This window comes from Bos indicus, chromosome 29 (genome assembly GCF_029378745.1).
Source record: "Bos indicus isolate NIAB-ARS_2022 breed Sahiwal x Tharparkar chromosome 29, NIAB-ARS_B.indTharparkar_mat_pri_1.0, whole genome shotgun sequence".
Taxonomy (NCBI): domain Eukaryota; kingdom Metazoa; phylum Chordata; class Mammalia; order Artiodactyla; family Bovidae; genus Bos; species Bos indicus.
In genome coordinates, this window is record NC_091788.1 from 43,522,087 (window position 1) to 43,538,524 (window position 16,438).

At 49.8% G+C, this 16,438-nt stretch overlaps 1 protein-coding gene across 12 annotated transcripts; it reads right to left on the minus strand.

Moving 5' to 3' along the window:
- Nucleotides 1-2,578: 2,578 nt before the first annotated feature.
- On the minus strand, nt 2,579-16,278 carry SF1 (splicing factor 1). 12 transcript variants are annotated; one of them, XM_070783172.1, is made up of 14 exons: nt 15,728-16,278; nt 14,278-14,406; nt 11,536-11,611; nt 8,347-8,499; nt 8,062-8,151; nt 7,334-7,517; nt 7,131-7,246; nt 6,922-7,029; nt 6,054-6,234; nt 5,521-5,794; nt 5,139-5,198; nt 4,840-5,019; nt 3,923-4,127; nt 2,579-3,490 (listed from the first exon to the last, which is right to left on the minus strand). In XM_070783172.1, the coding sequence occupies exons 1-14, from the start codon at nt 16,128-16,130 to the stop codon at nt 3,361-3,363; spliced, it is 2,289 nt and encodes a 762-aa protein (XP_070639273.1). In that variant the 5' UTR covers nt 16,131-16,278; the 3' UTR covers nt 2,579-3,360. The 12 variants fall into 12 exon arrangements, with proteins under 12 accessions (XP_070639273.1, XP_070639276.1, XP_070639274.1 ...); XM_070783175.1 differs by having other exon boundaries at nt 16,100-16,270; XM_070783177.1 differs by lacking the exon at nt 2,579-3,490 and having other exon boundaries at nt 3,749-4,127; nt 15,728-15,884; nt 16,100-16,255.
- Nucleotides 16,279-16,438: the final 160 nt, after the last annotated feature.

Genomic DNA, 16,438 nt, shown 5'->3' on the forward strand with positions numbered 1-16,438 from the left:
ACTCATGTCCATCAAGTCAGTGAGGCCATCCAACCATCTCATCTCTGTCGTCCCCTTCTCCTCCTGCCTTCAATCTTTCCCAGCATCGGGGTCTTTTCTAATGAGTCAAGTTTCTTCGCATCAGGTGGCCAAAGTATTGGAGCTTCCAGCTTTAGCATCAGTCCTTCCAATGAATATTCAGGACTGATTTCCTTTAGGATTGACTGGTTTGATCTCCTTGCAGTCAGTCTGAGGGACTTTCAAGTCTTCTCCAACACAGCAGTTCAAAAGCATCAATTCTTTGGTACTCAGCTTTCTTTATGGTCCAACTCTCACATCCATACATATTATATATAATTTTGCTTATTTATTTAGGCTGCGCTTGGTCTTCGTTGCTGTGCAGGCTTTTCTCCAGTTGCAGCAAGCAGGAGCTACCCTCTACCTGCCGTGTGCAGGCTTCTCACTGAGGTGGCTTCTTTTGTTGTGGAGCGCGGGCTCTCGGGGGCTTGGACTTCAGTAGCCTGGGCTCCCAGGCTCGAGTGCTCGCCCAGTAGTTGGGGCACACACGCTTAGTTGCTCCTTAGTTGTGGGATCTTTCCAGATCAGGGATGAAACCTGTCTCCTGCATTGGCAGACAGATTCTTTCACCACTGAGCCCCCAGGGAAGACTTAATAGTTAATTTACTTATTTGGCCTGTGCCGGGTCTTAGTTGCTGCACACAAGAGCTTTAGTTGCAGGGGGTGCACGCAGGATTTCCAGCTGCAGTATGCCAGATCTTATTTCCCTGACCCCTTCATTGGGCACACAGTCTTAAGCCACTGGACCAGCATAGTTCCCTTTAGAGATTTAAAGAACCCTGAAACACACTTTCCCAGCCTGAACCCTGAACCAACACTGTTGTTTATGTCCAATGGTTTCTAAACAGATACATTAACTAACTCAGAGGTTGTTTATGGCCTACTAGATTTCCAACCAGAAATCCTGTCTCCTTCCTGGGACCAATCTTGGGTTTCTCCAGAGCACTTGGCGGGGTCTCAGTAACAGAGCCCTAACAGTGACCTTTCCCAACGGACATTCCTTCCACCAACCTGGCTCTAAGCGGGCAGGGAAGACACTGCTGCTGCAGCAGAACAGGAACAGGGTCAAGTAGAGGGCTCTGCCCTCCCCCAGGGGTCCAAGGTGGCTGGGAAAGCCCTCTTCACCCCTCTGGTTCCACCACAAAGGCAGGTGCTTGCTGCCTTGGAGAAAGGGCCGAGACTGATGCCCAAGTCAGCCACTTTGTTACTCACCAAAACCTTAACAAAAGCTGACAGCAGGGAGCAGAGAGGGAGCGAGCAAAGGAATGGAGCTGGCCCCAGGGGAGAGAGACGGAGGAGATAGCTGGGCTATGGTTAAGTCATTTATTGATTTTATTTCTAAAACCCACATAGCGCCACTTTGCCTCTTCCAGAGCTTCAAAGAGCCAATTAACCGCCCAATGAGCCCACCAGGGAAACCGAGCTTGGGGGGGAAGCAGTGAGGTGAAGCCAAGGTCAAAGAGGGTTGCCAGGCCCCAGGCCCTGCCCCCGTTCTGTCAGCTAAGCACAAAGAGGAAAGATCTCTCCTCTTCCAGTCAAGGGACCTTTAGGGCCTGCTTGAGGAGACCCAGTGAATAGGTCTGGCTTCTGAGGCTCCATTAACCCCTGCAGGCCTACAGCAAAGCAGCCCAGGCAAGCTGGACAGGGCTCAGACACCAAGGGCCTGCTCAGGATAAACAGCAGGGCTAGCCCCAGCTCCAAGCTGCAGAAGAGCCCAGGCCAGCATTGTCCCCACTGGCCCAGTGCTGTGGGCTGCAGAGCTTGCTGTCCCTCAGCCTGCCCAAAGGGAAGGTGATGGGAAGCATTGGCCCCATGCAACTCCCTCCGAGAACTGCAGCAAAGCAGCAAAAGCGGCTGATCAAGGACCTCACTCACGACCCCAGAAGTCCTGAGCTGGGTTTTCCTGGTGCCACATCGGGCCTGTCCATTAGCCCAGACACAAGGAAACAAAACAGCCTGGGACCCTCTGTGAAGTGCTTACAAGGCACAAGGTGGGGCCCCTTCCCCTGCCCCCACCTCTCCCCAAAGCCTGCCATGGTGGCAGGCTGCAAGTCACCAGCAGAGAGAGAAAAGGCCACTTGGCGGTTTTAATTTTAGCAGCTTGGAGCCTGACAGGCAGGATTAGTTGGCTTGACCTTTCGTGCTGAGGCCTCCCCAGGCCCAGGGCCTCAGTCAGGTGGCAGCTTCCAGGCACGAATCACAACTGGAGCTCATCGAATGTGGGGGTCCAAGCCCCAGGGAAAGGCCTTCAAAAAGACAGAGACCAGGAAGGGGGAACCTGGTCTTCAGCCAGTAATCAGTAAACTAGCAGAAGGTGGGGCCGCCCACACACCAGCTTCCCCAGCAGACCTGCACAGGGAGGGAGAACGGGAACCAAGGGGTGGGGGGCGGACTTCCTTAATGAAGGTTCCAGAGGCTTCCCTGGGCAAGGGGCAGTGGGGCCAGGTGCTGAACACAGCTTCCGTAACTGGTGGTGGCACCGACAGTGGCACAAGTGTAAGAGAAAGAAAAACAACAGACCCAGAAAACCACACTGCTCTTTTATTCAATGGAACACCCCCCTTTAACGCAGTGTTGAATCATACACCAAAAAGCCCAGAGAAACGTCTGCTGATAAACCAGTGAAGAGAACGCGCATCATACATTATTGTCAACATAATCACTCCATGAAGAGGGGAGGAGGAAAGGAAGCAGAACGAAGAAAACAAGGGGCTCAAACCCCTCAACACTGCAGAACATTCAGACGTTTGGGATTAAAATAAATTGTAAAAGCTAGCCTTTCCAGGAAGGAGAGGAACAAACGGAATCTGAGGCAGCTCAGGGAGCGCTGAAAGGGCTCTGAAGGTTGCAGACAAGCCCCAGGCAGCTTACATGGCTCCACCTACCACGGGCAGGGGTGCCAGTTTGGTTATGGACCCTCAACCTGGGGACTAACCCACTACCCCACGAGAGTGGCAGAGACAAAACCCTACACTTAAAATTAAGGGGAAAAAGTATCTCAGCTTGAAAAAAAATATGGCAGTTTGAAAATCTTGGAACCAAAGAAAACACCCACCCCACCCCGCCCCGCCATACTGATGGCCCAAATTGTTTGCCTAAAAACCACTTGTTCCTCTCTCCTTAAAGAACCAGGAATGAGAAAAGGGAAAGGAATCTAATTGCAGCAGAAGACCGGGGAGAGCATCTCCTTGGACGGAGTCTGAAGAAAGGAAGAGATAAGGAAGTAACAAAGAAAAAAGAAAAAATTAATAAAAATTTCACAATATGGAGCCAGCGTGTTCCGATTCCGTCCATAAAAATAACTCAGGCTGCTTTGCCGAACCATCCTGTCCACCAGGGGCGCTGCTGAGGCTGTCTGCCTGGAAGGGTCACCAATGGGCGCGGAAAGTCCTCACTCTCATGGCTCGGGCCATCGCCGCCGCGGGGAGGGATCCTGGCGGCCCAGTTTGGGGAGAGGCAAAGGGATTTGGGTGAGGAGAGAAAGAAGACAAAGAAGACACTCGATGCTACGGGGCGCCAGGAGAGCCCAAGCTGGCGCCCCATTACCACCTGCCCATTCCCAAGCGAGTCCTCAGTCGCTTGGCCCAGCCCGGTGCGTGCACACACACACATGCGTGCACACAATCACATGCGTGCGTCCCAATGTCTGGCTCCATATGGTGAGGTTCGGCGTGTGTTTAAACGAGACCAATTCTCTCTATATATAATATATATTTTCTTAAAAAACCAAGTCTAGTTCTGTGGTGGAGGCGGTGGGGGAGCTGGAGGCATCCCAAAGGGTGGCATGCCCGCCACCCCCATGCCCATCATGGTGACAAAGTTAGAAGGGTCCATGGGAGGCGGAGGAGGAGGGGGCGGGGCATACATCATGCCGGCGGAACCAGGCGGCGGAGGCGGCGGAGGGGGAGGGGCCCCGGGCGGCAGAGGCGGCTGGACCCCTGGGGGCAGGGGCACCATAGTGGGGTTGCCTTGCATCTGAGGGGCTCCTGGAGAAGCTGCGGCAGCCGCCTGCTGCTGTTGCCATGGCGGGATGGACCCTGTGCCAGCGCTCGTGGTGGTAGTCGTCGTATCTGGGGTGGTAAAGAAGCCCAAGGTCACACGCGCGTGGGCACACCGCGGCTCTCTGCGGCTGCTGCCTTGGGATGGGGAGGCAAGGGATGCCTGCTCCTTGCTTGGCATGCGGTACGGTGGTGGGGGGCGGGCGGGCGGGGTGGTCCTGGCAATGGGGGTGGAGGGGCGGGCAGGACTACCCTGGGGTCAGCCTCAAGGTCTCTAGGCTTAGCGGAGTAAGCCCTTTTGTCACCAGTGCCCCTGGAAGGGCCGAGGGGAAGGTACCAGACACAAGAACCGGCTCTGACATCCCTCCGCCCATCCGCCGCCACCACCGAACGGCACATTCAACCTCAAGGCCACAGCTACTCCCCGGTCCCATCCCTGCAGTCTCTCAGGCCCCAGTCACATCCCTCTCCAGAGCATGCATGCAACCCCCCAACCCCGGGCCTAAGGCGCAGGCATGGGCCAGCCAGCGGCTCCCAGCCTACGATGGTGGGCTCCCCTCCAGCCCCCACAAACCTCTCTCCAGACACAGCCTCGCCAGACATCAGCTCTCCTCCCCCAGACCCCCAGGGGCCACAAGGCCCTTTCTTTTTACCCCACAGCAGAGACCAGAGTCTCATCCCAAGGTGTCTGCCTGCCTGTCTGAGCTGTGAGGGTCTCTCATTCCTCTCAGCCCCACCCCCCCCAATCCCACCCACCCCCACCAGCCCAAAATATTCCACTCACTTTGCTGCCATGGCAAGGGGGTACTGGAAGCCATACTGCTGCTGGGCGGAGGGGGTGGCGGAGGCTGCTGCTGCTGCTGTTGCCATGGGGGAAGAGGACCAGAGGGAGGGGGCGGAGGCTGCCCACTGGGAGGCGGCGGCGGCGGTGGCATCATGCCCATAGGTGGCGGCGGCATCATACCTGCAGAAAGGCGGAGAGAATGAAGCCTCAGGAGAGGAGGCGGGTTCGCCACAGGGCTCCCACTGCCTCCCCAGCCTAGGCAGGCAGCACCCCTCAGGAAGCACCAACCAGGCTGTTACCTTTTCCTTGATGCAGGCGATAGACCCCAGAGCCCACAGGCGTACTTCCCAGGTACTGATCTTGATGGAAGGAAAGAGCAGGGACTTAGCAGGACATTGGAACTGACCAGGGAAGATACACCCCCACAATAGCTCAGTCAAGTGGCAGTGATGGCCACTTACAAGAGCTGTTCTGAATGCCGTCTCTACGAGGCAGGCCCCACGTGTATACCCCATGTAGAAATCCCTTCCTGAACCATAAGGGAGACTTCCTCCTGACCTGGAGACCAAGCCTCAGCAAGAGACTCAGCACCGACACTCAACCCCTCTGAGACCTGCTCCCAGCCATGTAGAGCCCTGCTTACCCCAAAGCCCCAAGGTTTCTGGTCTGACACTTACTTACCCATTGGAGGAGGGCCGTGGTGCCCAGGTGGGTGGGGGCCCTGGTTCATCGGTGGTGGTGGCGGCTGCATCCAGGGGGGTGGAGGTCCATTAGGGTTGTGCTGCATGGGATGTCCACCATGTCCACCTGTGAGGCTGGGCAGCGGGTGTGGGAAGCTGTGGGGGCCACCTCCGGGCCCACCGGGGCCACCTCCATGCATGCCATGGTAGGGCCGACTCTCTGACGGGCCGGAGTTCATCCAGGGTGGGCGGCTCTGGGTAGTGGACATGAGAGACTACGTGAGAGCATTCCCGTCAGTGTCCCTGCCTGCTCCCTCTGGCGGCAACACTGTTCTTTCGGCTGTGCCACAGGACCAGGACACAAAAGGCCAAGACCTTCCCAAACTGAGAGGTCCCCAAACATTCCTGATGGCCCGAAAGAACAATGTTGCCGGCCATGTCCACCTGTCCTACCCCAAGCACCTGGCCACGTACTCCCATCTCTTGGGAAGAGAAGAGGGGGCCAGGTTGTGAAAACCCCCTCCCGAAACTCACCGGCGGAGGTGGGTTGTTGGCAGGAGCAGCAGGCCGAGGTGCACTGGCCAGTGGTGTGGTGGCAGGCCCAGAGGTGGAGCCCACAGATGCGGGCACAGGTGCCTCCCCCAGTTCAGCCATAAGGGACAAGTATTCTTTATCCATCCGTGCTTTATCCTGAGCTGACTGGGGGTCACCAGGCCTAAAGGTGGGGTAGAGACACAAAGAGAAAAGGGGTGGGGAAGACTCATTAAGATGGAAACCTTTACTTTGAAGAATTTACACAAAGGAAGTTTAGAGGAATTCAGTCACCCTTTCTAACCCCTTCCTTGAAACAGTCCCATCAGCTCGTCAGCTCTGTGCCCAGCTCTGCATCTGGGAAAAGCACATGGACCTCTGCCACAGCAGAGACCCCTGGGCAAGAACAGAGGTGAAAGGAAGCCAGGAGAAGTTCAGGTTTTCCCAAAACAGTAAGTTTCATCAATTTCCACATTGCAGGTATGAGGGAAGGAAAATCTATGCAAGACCAGAGGAGCTGCCAAAACTTCCTTAACAAGGCTTTTTATATTCATCACTTGAAGTAGAACAACATTGCTATCAAATGCTGGATTGCAACTGGTCAAAACTACAAGCTGTCTTGCAACACCAACCATAAGCAACCAACAGCAGTTAGCAATGAGCCACATGAAAATACCTATACCCAGAAGGGAAGTTTTCAGGTTCCCTGGGCTCAAGATAATAAAGTAGGGATGTTCACCATCGACTGTTTCTAATCATTCTGGGCTTTGCATCACACTGTTAATAGACCAAACTCACTGAAAGGAAGCTCTTGGGTCTGCAGATTAACACGAGCTGTCCTATACACCAGAAGCTACCAGGAAGCCCTCACCTTTGGAACTTGCAATCGGAAGCAATGTGGCCAGCCCCGCCACACTTGGTACAGACTGTGGTATTGGTAATGCTGCGGGTCTCAGAGCTCTGCCAGGGTCTTAAGATCCTGTTGAAAGAAAAAGGTCACCTCAATGGCTGTGGCCCATCACCCTTCTTCAGTAGGTTCTGGTTTTTGTGCCTGTCCCTCTAAACCAATCACATACGTACCTGTTATCATCTTCCCGAAGGGTCCCATTCAAGCGAGCCAACTCTCTAAGTTGCATCTTCCGTAGGTCATTCTGGTCCTCAGGGGTCTCGATACCCTGCTTCAGAATGTTTCTTATCTGGTGGAGACGCAACGGGCACAGTTATGTAAGTCCTGGGACTGCCACCTAGATTTCTGGTTGGAGGATTCCTTCCTGACTCCTCACCTGTTCTACTGCTTTCTTCACATTCTCCATGGTATTGGCAGTGACCAGGGCGTGAAGCGGCTCATCTTCTCCTGGCAGCATCTGGCCATCTTTGCGCCCAACTTTCCCTTCTTTCACAGAACCTTTCCCCCGGATCATGATCTTGGCATTACACTCCTTCTCTATGTTCTTCAAGGTGTTCCCTCTATCAGAGGCAGAAAAGATGGCTTTAATACCCAACGTGGAAATTCAGAGTGGCTCACTGGGCAGTGATAGGAAACCGTGAGTGTATAGAATGAGATTTTCCCACCAACAGCTTCACGATCTTTAAGTTAAGGTCACAGCAATCCTCAAGATTTGACTTCTCTGCGGTGAAACGGAAAATTTTCTCACCAAAAGGCACTCACTCAGCCAAAGTGAACATCCTACCAAAAGCAGGAAGATGGTACCCAGAAAGGCACAAGACAGACTCATCTCCCAGGTCTTTGCATGAGTGCTCAGTTACTAAGTTGCGTCTGACTCTTTTGTGACCCCCATGGACTGTAGCCCACCAGGCTCCTCTATCCATGGGATTTTCCAAGCAAGAACACTGGAGTGCATTGCTGTTTCCTCCTTCAGGGGATCTTCCCAACCCGGGGATTGAACCATGTTTGTTACATCAGCAGGCAGATTCTTTAACACCAAGCCACCCAGGGAGCTCCTCCCAGATCCTTGGGAATTCTGTATTCCACAGAACAGCAGGTACTCACCTTGGCCCAATCAGCAGCCCCACAAAATTGATTTCCGGATACTCATCTTGTGGGATCATTACTTTATCGCTCACACGTGTTGCTGGAGGTCTAAGAAAGAAAAGACTCATAGACTCTGCACACTTCTGAGGTGACCTCAACAGCTCTTCTAGAACTAACCTTCTATACCACGTTTTGTTATAGATGACAGGGTAAGGAGTGAGAGGTTAGTATCTACAATGCTCTAGCAGACCACACCTAATCCGCTGGGGTCTTTATCCTGGACCACCCAGTCCCCTGGCTTACTTGTAATCTGCAGGAGGCTTGAAATCGGGGTTGAGGGCAACCATTTCCGTGATGAGATTATGCCGTTCCTCCTCCAGTTTCTTGCGGGTGCGGAACTCGCGAGTGTTAAGCCTCTTCCCCTCACTATTGTAGATGGGCTCAGGGGAAGGGGACCTGTGGGAAACAGACCACCGTCACCCCTCTGCCTTCACTTTACTCTCATTCCCACACGGGCTAAAATAAGTCTTCCCCAGCCCCTCTGCCTCTCAAGACCCTAACACAACACTCTTCGGAGGAACCGACCATAACGTGTGCTATTCAAAATCGTGTGGAATAGGGAGGTAGAAACTGGCTTAGCATCAGGGGGACTGGGGTGTGTGTGAGAAAGGAAAAAAGTGGTTTTGTTCTAAAAGTGATGAGAGGAAAAAAAGTCTGTTCTTCTAAGGGAAAATCTCTAGACTGTAAATGGCAAGGACTGTATCATCCTCTGGAGTCTTCTTGCCAAATATGAATTTTCTTTTGTTGGAAAAAAAAAAAAAAAACCATATTACAACTTTATGAACCACGGAAACCCCAAGTTTAGGTAAAATGTTAAATGACTCTTGCAGAGCTCATGCCCTAACTGGAAGAGAGGCTGTACCCCTACCACGTAGTAAGTATGAGCTCTTTAACCCAATACAACTGGGACTCAAGGCTACTGCAGCTACTTGGCCCCCACAATGGAGAGAGATGGTTCAAGGCTTCGTCTCTGCTTTTCCTTCAATGGCCTGGCTGGCAGTGTCCAAGGCCCAGGAGTCAACCTGTTTTCTGGCTGTTCGAGGTTAGGGAGTCTGGGTAGAGAAAACCGTTAAATTGCTAAAGCAGCTTCTCTGAGAGGCTGCAGATGCAGATTTGGTCATGTGTTTGTCTAGGGTCTGAACCTGCAAACAGCAAGGGGAAAACCTAGGATTCTCCACCAGAGTTTACAAGTCCAGAAAGCAGATTTTCTCTCTCTTTTTTTTTAAAGGAGTAAAATGCTGTTGCTACAAGTAAAAAATAGCAATGATAAAATGATCAGTTTACCACAGCTGGATTTTGCGGTAATAAAAAAAAAAAGAGAAGTTACACTCCTAGAATTCTGAGTTAAGATTACAAAAAGGACCATAGCTTGATATTCTGAATGAAAATTTAGTAGCAGCTGCAAGAAGGGAAGAGACCATGTGGATCAGGTTATTTTAAAAACATCCTGAAAGTAGTCAAGATTCCTATACCCTTTGTTTAGTTGAGAGAACCTTGCCTAGTTGGAGAGCAAGGACTGAACTCGGCTGCTCCCACTGTCTTCAGCCTAAAGGGAACCATGTCATACCACGTTACACACACGATGGAATAAAAGGTCAGGTTTGTTCATGACTAATGACGGCTAAATGACACCTCCGTTTCTAGCATCTGTATAAACTGTTAGCACAATCCAGTAATAGTGAACAAAGACAAACATACCCCAGCTCATTAGACTACCATCTTATACATTTAAATCTACACAAGATTTTAAAACATTTTTAACTGTGCAACTTAAGCAACATCAAAATGGCATAAAGTGGCTTCATACTGAGAATACACCTTCTTAAGAAATAACCTTAAGTGAGAAACTCATGCATTTCCCTCCAACCTGGGCTCTTTCAAAGCAAAACCATCAGGCATTAATTAGGGCCTCTTTCAAACTGAATTCAAGGGAGGAAAAAAAAAAACTCTCCTCTGATTTTATTTCTAACATGCTTGACATTTCTAATTCCCACCTCATTCATAGCTGTCTAGAATTAAGCACTTCTGGCTAATCACCAAAAGAAGCTTTACCAGTACCAAATTGGTCATTTAAAGGCCCCACAACAGTGTAACCTCTTTCCAAATTGTGGAAGTGAAAGGCAAAAACCAATATTCTAGAGGTCAGACTGGCCCAACTTCTTCACTTTGAGTAAGAATAGTATTAGAGGTCATCTAATTTCTAATCCAAATTCTCCAGGAAACGAAGGTTTGTTAAAAATTCAACTTTTTGAGGAACTGCCTGGTAACCTGTGGACATGTTATTACAGGAAAAAAGGCCAAAAAGGCACTAAACAGTTGTGGTCTATAATCTATAAAGCAAATCTAAAAAAAAAAAACCAAAATATAAAACATAACAACCCTCCAACCAAAATTTACAGGTGAAAAAATAAAAAAAATTTAATTAACTCAAATGAAAAGCATCAATATATGTTACTTTGCTTCTTAACACAGGACACCAGAAAGGTGCTTATTTAAATGAGTGGCTTCTAAAACCATTACATCATCTTCCTGATTTAACAAGTTATTAAAATGGGTAGCAAGCCAAAAACACTACTTTTTAAAGCAAAGTGTTTTCAACTATGCTGCATGCACTAAGAGACACTTCATGGAGGAGGCACATTGCCTTTCTATTAAATGGACCAGATTTTAGCTGTTCAAATATTGGCCTGCCAATAAAATTCCTGTTAAAAAAAAGTTCATTTCCCTCAAACTTTGTAGACTTTTTATTTTTTAGAGGTGAGAAATTACAAACTGAAATGACATGACCACAGCTGTTTGAGGACCACACTCCCTTTAAAAAAAAAAAAAAAGTAATTGGTTGGTTGCTTGCCTTCCCAAAACAGGTGAAAATATTCTGGCCCCTCCCAACACCCCAGGCAATGGCCAAGGCTGAAAATTAACTGGCAGTGATGAAGGAAGTTGGTTAGAATCTTGTCTATTTCAAAACCATGAGCAGGAGACTGCAGCATAAGCTGACCAGACAGAGTTTCTGGCCTGCTCAAATTCAGTGATGCTCAAAAATATTCTTATTCCCTACAATGTGTAGTACCTATGAGGACACGCTACACCTGGGCTTTCAGCCAAAGGAGGTACTGAAATTGCTGGTTAATGGGCCACCTCACTGTCCCTACTAGTGGGTAAATCAGGTTAAAATCTACACACTTTTCAATTGAAAACCAGTTGTCCGTTTTCCTGTAACTTTTGATTCTGCTAGTAATTAAATTTCATTCCATTCTGCTAACTGATGACTGACCATTTAACTGCTAATTTACACTCTAGTTCCCAGAATGGTCACAGTACCAGTCTTCTTACTAGGATTTTATTGAACTGACACAACATGTTGCCACCAGTAAAACGTATTGAGAAAAAGGTAAAAGCGTTACTGTCAGCTGGTTAAAACTGTTTCCCAACCTGTCCTCAGGGTTAGGGGGGATGCCCAGGTCTCCTGTGCGCAGTTTACGAGTCAGGTCTTCTATCTGCAGTTGCACTGGAAGAAACCAGGTTAGGAAAGAAAAAAAAGGATGGAAAAAAGACAATGTTACCAAAAAACATCTCAAATCTCAACAACAAGCATGAAGAACTCGGAGACTTTGAAAGGGACGTGATCAGTGAACACATTGAGGCAAAAACCCCCAACCATCTACTGGCAGGAGTCCACTTACATCTCTAAGTATCTTTCACTTCAAAATGGTTATCACTTAAGGAAGCAAACAGTTTGTTGGAAGAGGGGTTAGCAGTATAGACTGTTCACTAAGGCTAACATCAAAACAATTATTAGGAGGCGTTTTACCTCTTCCTCTCCACCAAGGCTTGCTATACAATTGGCACCCAGAACTAAACCATGTATGTTATCACCAATACCCTGTTCCCACCAAATTACACTCTTGAGTGCTAGACTCTTAGATTTTATTTTTCCTTCATCAAAACTTAAACATAACCCAAAATGAGATTCAATTAACATGGGACAAGGAAAAACACCAGTTAAGCAAAGATCATTTTCATTGATACCAGGATTAAAATTCCTTAAACAAAACATTTAATAACCAATTCAACAGTCTCATATTTAAGTTTGTGCATATTCTTTCTGTAAAACCAGATCCGTACTAGTAAGGATCTCCCAGTACCTGTTGTTTTCATTCAAATTTTATGACAATCAGTATACCTTAATACACCAGTAACAAGGCAAGAAGTTTAGACTCACTCCTTACATAGGGAATAAAAGTAGGGGTGCAGAGAATGAAAAGTGTGGGTCAAGGAGAGTTATGTGGGGCCCTCAGACCTTGACAAATGACCAAATGAGGCTGTATATGAAAAAGATGAGGGTTTCACAAAAGTTTAGTGACTCCAGGGAAGTATTACCCAGTTGATTTTCTCAAGATAATGGGAAGTGTGAAGCCAGATCACTTTCTTCGCATGCTGAATGATCACCTGTTTCTTACCTTTGTAGCATCTAAGTGTCCTAAGCAGGTATCTCTAACAAGGGCAAGTCTTAATGGGTTGGGTTCAAGTTGAGGCGACTCCAAGAATTAACACATGTCTAACCCCAGACACCCTTCTAATTTTAAACACACCCCACAGGGCTATACCCCAACACCACATCCACTCCAACTCCGAAGAAATGAAAATCTACATTAATATCAAAAGAGGATATTGGGGACATCCTGTGTAAGAGAGATAAAAGAACACGAAGACACATGTGGGCCCCCAAGTTGTTTTATGCTACAAAAGTTCTGACTTGGCAGCCAAGCGTTAAGCTCAACTGCTCAAGGTGAAAGTCACCTTCGTGGAGGCAGGCAGTTCTTGTAACTGGACAGCAGGGATGCGGGCTGATTGAGACCACCGGCACCTGAATCTAAAGGTTGCCATCTTCCTTGGAGAAGAGACCTACACTAGCCCAGGCTTTGATTACACCTTTAAACGCGCTTAGGACCCAAGCAGTAACTTCCTCCAAAGGAAGAGAGTTGGAAATGTAAAGAATGAATCTGTTTTTCCCATTTTCTGCATCTGCTTGTGTTCTTGGGCTATCACTCCACTAGGGACATTTTCATAAGGTTATCAAGACCCAGACTAATCAAATATAAGACATAAAAGGATGGGTGGGAGTAGACTCAACAGTAGGGAAAGAAGAATTATTAGTATTGTAAAAATGAGATAAGACAATTTCAACACCTCAAAATTCTCAGCAGTCTAGAAAAGAGATGAAGACCCTCAAGAACAATGGCCTAGAGGTTTTTTACTCGTGAAGGACACAACCTCATGGGTCTAGGAGGCTTCTGCCCTAATTTACTCCAATGTTTATTTGGTTAGTAGGAAATGTGTATCAAGTAAACTTTTTTGAGACAGCTGTACAGGTACATAAATAAATGTAAAACTTGCATTAAAAACCTTTTATTTTTTTTAAAAAAGGTAATTTTGAAGTTAGTTTCATTTCTACTGTGGACATTCGTAATTCTCAAAATTTCCCAACAGTTAAGATCTTTTATCCTAACCACCTCATTATTCCAGATCCAAGCAGTACCCCTTTCCCTGCAGAGTTCCTTAGGAGTAAACACTAGAGCCCTCATTTTAAGACAGCTCTCCAAAGACCAAACCAGAAAAGATGCTGAAGCAAAGGTTAAATTCAACAAAATGGTAAAAGGGGGGTAAACACACTTTCAGAACCATTTTTTGATTAAACTGAGAGTTTTTTCCCCTTTCAGAAAGTACCTATAAAAAAATAAAAGACCACATTTTAGGGAAAGGAGGAATATGAAATTATGGTGAAAGGCCAGGCTGTGAAAAAGGTACTTGGTTTACAATACCTGCAGTGTTCTCCACTGGGGCCAAGTCCAGAGAGGCATGTAACACTCACCTCATCAACTGGTAATGAAGAGCAGCTGAAAAGGGTGGGGTGGGGTGCTGGGCTGGGAACTATTCTCATTCCTAAGCGGGCCCCTCTACCCTTCTGGCACTCATGGAGAACACTGCTGTTACCAACAGACCAAAACAAGGAGCTACAAATGCAGGACTCACAGAGCAAAAACTGATGGATTATATCAAAGTCATCTGACCATAGCTCCTCTCAAAGAGAAAACTGTAAAGTCCCAAACTTTCAACAAATAAAATGTTCAGTAACAATCTGAAAATGCATTTGAGTGCAGAACGTGTATTTACCTATATAAGCTCTTTCTTGTTCCCGAGTAAGTCCAGGGGGGATGACTGTAGGCATTCCTGGAATCACCGTCTTCTGTTCCATTGTGTCTTGGTTCCAGCGGCTCCTCTTCCGCTTCTTACTGGGGAAGTCTAAAAGAGATAAGATTCATCAGATGCAAACATAAACCAGCAGAACTACCAACAGGCAGTTTTGGATACTTATGATACTACACACAACCTCAGTAGACTGTGAAACTGAGAACTTGACCTAAAAAGAAACAGCAAAGAATGGAAGACAAACCTCGGAAGTCAAAAGACATGGCCACTAGGAGGGGACCTGGGTCTGAAAAGTTAACATTGCACATTTATGATTTTTGTCCACAGAAATGCTGTGAAATACGTAAACAAGAAATCTCAGTGCATAAAGTTTCAAGTAGTGAAATCAAAGTATTGAGATAATAATATACCTCATGGTTGTCCATAAACCTCTTAACAGCCCCAGGACGTAAGAGCAGACTGAATATTCAAGGCTATAAAGCAATATTGGTAACTTCTGGCTCCTCCCACCTCCCCAACAGTCACCTGAGACAAACCGCAACTAAACCTATGGTTATCAACTGAAAAACCCAGATTTTTCAGCAACATCACTTTTCTCCTCAGAGGTTTGGCTACGGTCATCATTTTCCTGGCCAGTTGGACACTTAGGGTCTAAAAAATGTATCGTTAAGTTCAACAAAGAACAAGCTATACAACAGGAGCCAAATCTTTCTTCCCCAGTACACAAGCAGAAATTTCTGCCGTTTGATACAAAAAGGTGCCTTCTGAGGGGCCAGACCCAGAGGAAAAGCCTCAAGAGGAGGCGTGTCATACTTCTTAGGTAGATACAATGAAATGAGGAAACGAACGGAAACTCCTTCCCCCAAAAGGGCCACAAAAAATCGGACCCAAACACCCTCTGAAGACTTTCATCCATTTTGGTTCTTAAGTGAAAGCCTTGTCTTATTAAAGAAGTTTTAAGGAGCTTCTCTTGGTACTTTCTTCCTTTAGGACTCTACTACAACCAGGAAGAGGACGCTCCACGTCATCAGTTGACCCTTTCCCGCCCTCCAGACTTGCACATGAGGCATCCCAACCACCCACTCGATCCCCTCTCCACACTCCTCCTGAACACCAGGGGCGGAGAGCAACAAGGGGTCTCCCCAATGCCGGCTTTTAGGTTGGGCACAAAGCCCGGCCGCCAAACTGCGCCTGCGCGCAACAAACTTCCTCCCGCCGGGCCCCCACCCCTGAGGCGCATGCGCACTCGAGGCCCGAGAACCAGGCCGCGCGCCCCGTGGCTTCGCCGCCCGGGCCTCCCCGTGCGCGCGCGCGCGCACCCGCCGCGTGCAGCCGCCGTCGCCGCCGCCGCGCGGCCCTCAGCCGGCCGGGCCCATCCGCGCAGCGCCTCGCGCGCTCTCTCGGCCCGACTCACCTCCTCCGCCGCCGGCCGGGCCCGGCTGCTGGTCCTGACGCGGCGGCTGGGGTGGCGGTGGTTGTGGTGGCGACACGCGCTGGTAGAGCGGCGGCGGAGGGGGCGGCTGTGGCGGCGAGTACGAGGAGCCCGAGGAGGGGGGCGGTGGCGGCGGCGGCTGCTGGGGAGGCGGGGGGGGCGGCGGCGGCGGCGGCGGCGGTAGCGCCGCAAAGGGGAAGGCCGCGGTCAGGGCCCCCACCGAGCCCACGGGCGGGGGCGGCAGCGGCCCGGACACCAGCAGCCCCGCCCCAGGCCCGGGGGCAGTCGGTGGTCCCGGCTCGAAGCCCCCTTTGGGGCCAGGGAGGGGAGGGAGGCCTGGGGGGCCCAGCTTACCCAGCGGCGTAGCGTTCGCTCCGGTCGCCATGGCGCCCCCAGGGACCGGCACCGGCAGCTCCTTTTCGGCGGCGGCTTCTTCTTCGCGAATCTTCTGGGGGGAGGGGACCCGACTGCGCTGCCGCGGAGCGCGCGGAACCCGTCCTCTCACGCGGCGGGCGGCGGCGGCGCGAGACGCACAAAGAGGGAGGAGAGAGCGCGCCGCGGGGGCGGACCGGGGGCGACGGGGCCGGGGCCTGGATTGGGCCGAGCGGAGGCAAAGGGTCGGAATCGGCGGCCTCCGATTGGTGGAGCCTTAGCCTTTCTCGATGCGCGCTGGGATTGGCCGGACCGTTAGGC

Excerpts from the sequence above, each read along its gene's own strand:
- SF1 (XM_070783171.1), bottom strand. The coding sequence starts at position 16,130 with ATGGCGACCGGAGCGAACGCTACGCCGCTGGGTAAGCTGGGCCCCCCA. Across the intron at positions 7,518-8,061 it reads GGGCTGCTGATTGGGCCAAG|AGGGAACACCTTGAAGAACA; the intron begins GTGAGTACCTGC and ends TGCCTCTGATAG. Across the intron at positions 5,020-5,138 it reads TCGCCTGCATCAAGGAAAAG|GTATGATGCCGCCGCCACCT; the intron begins GTAACAGCCTGG and ends GCCTTTCTGCAG.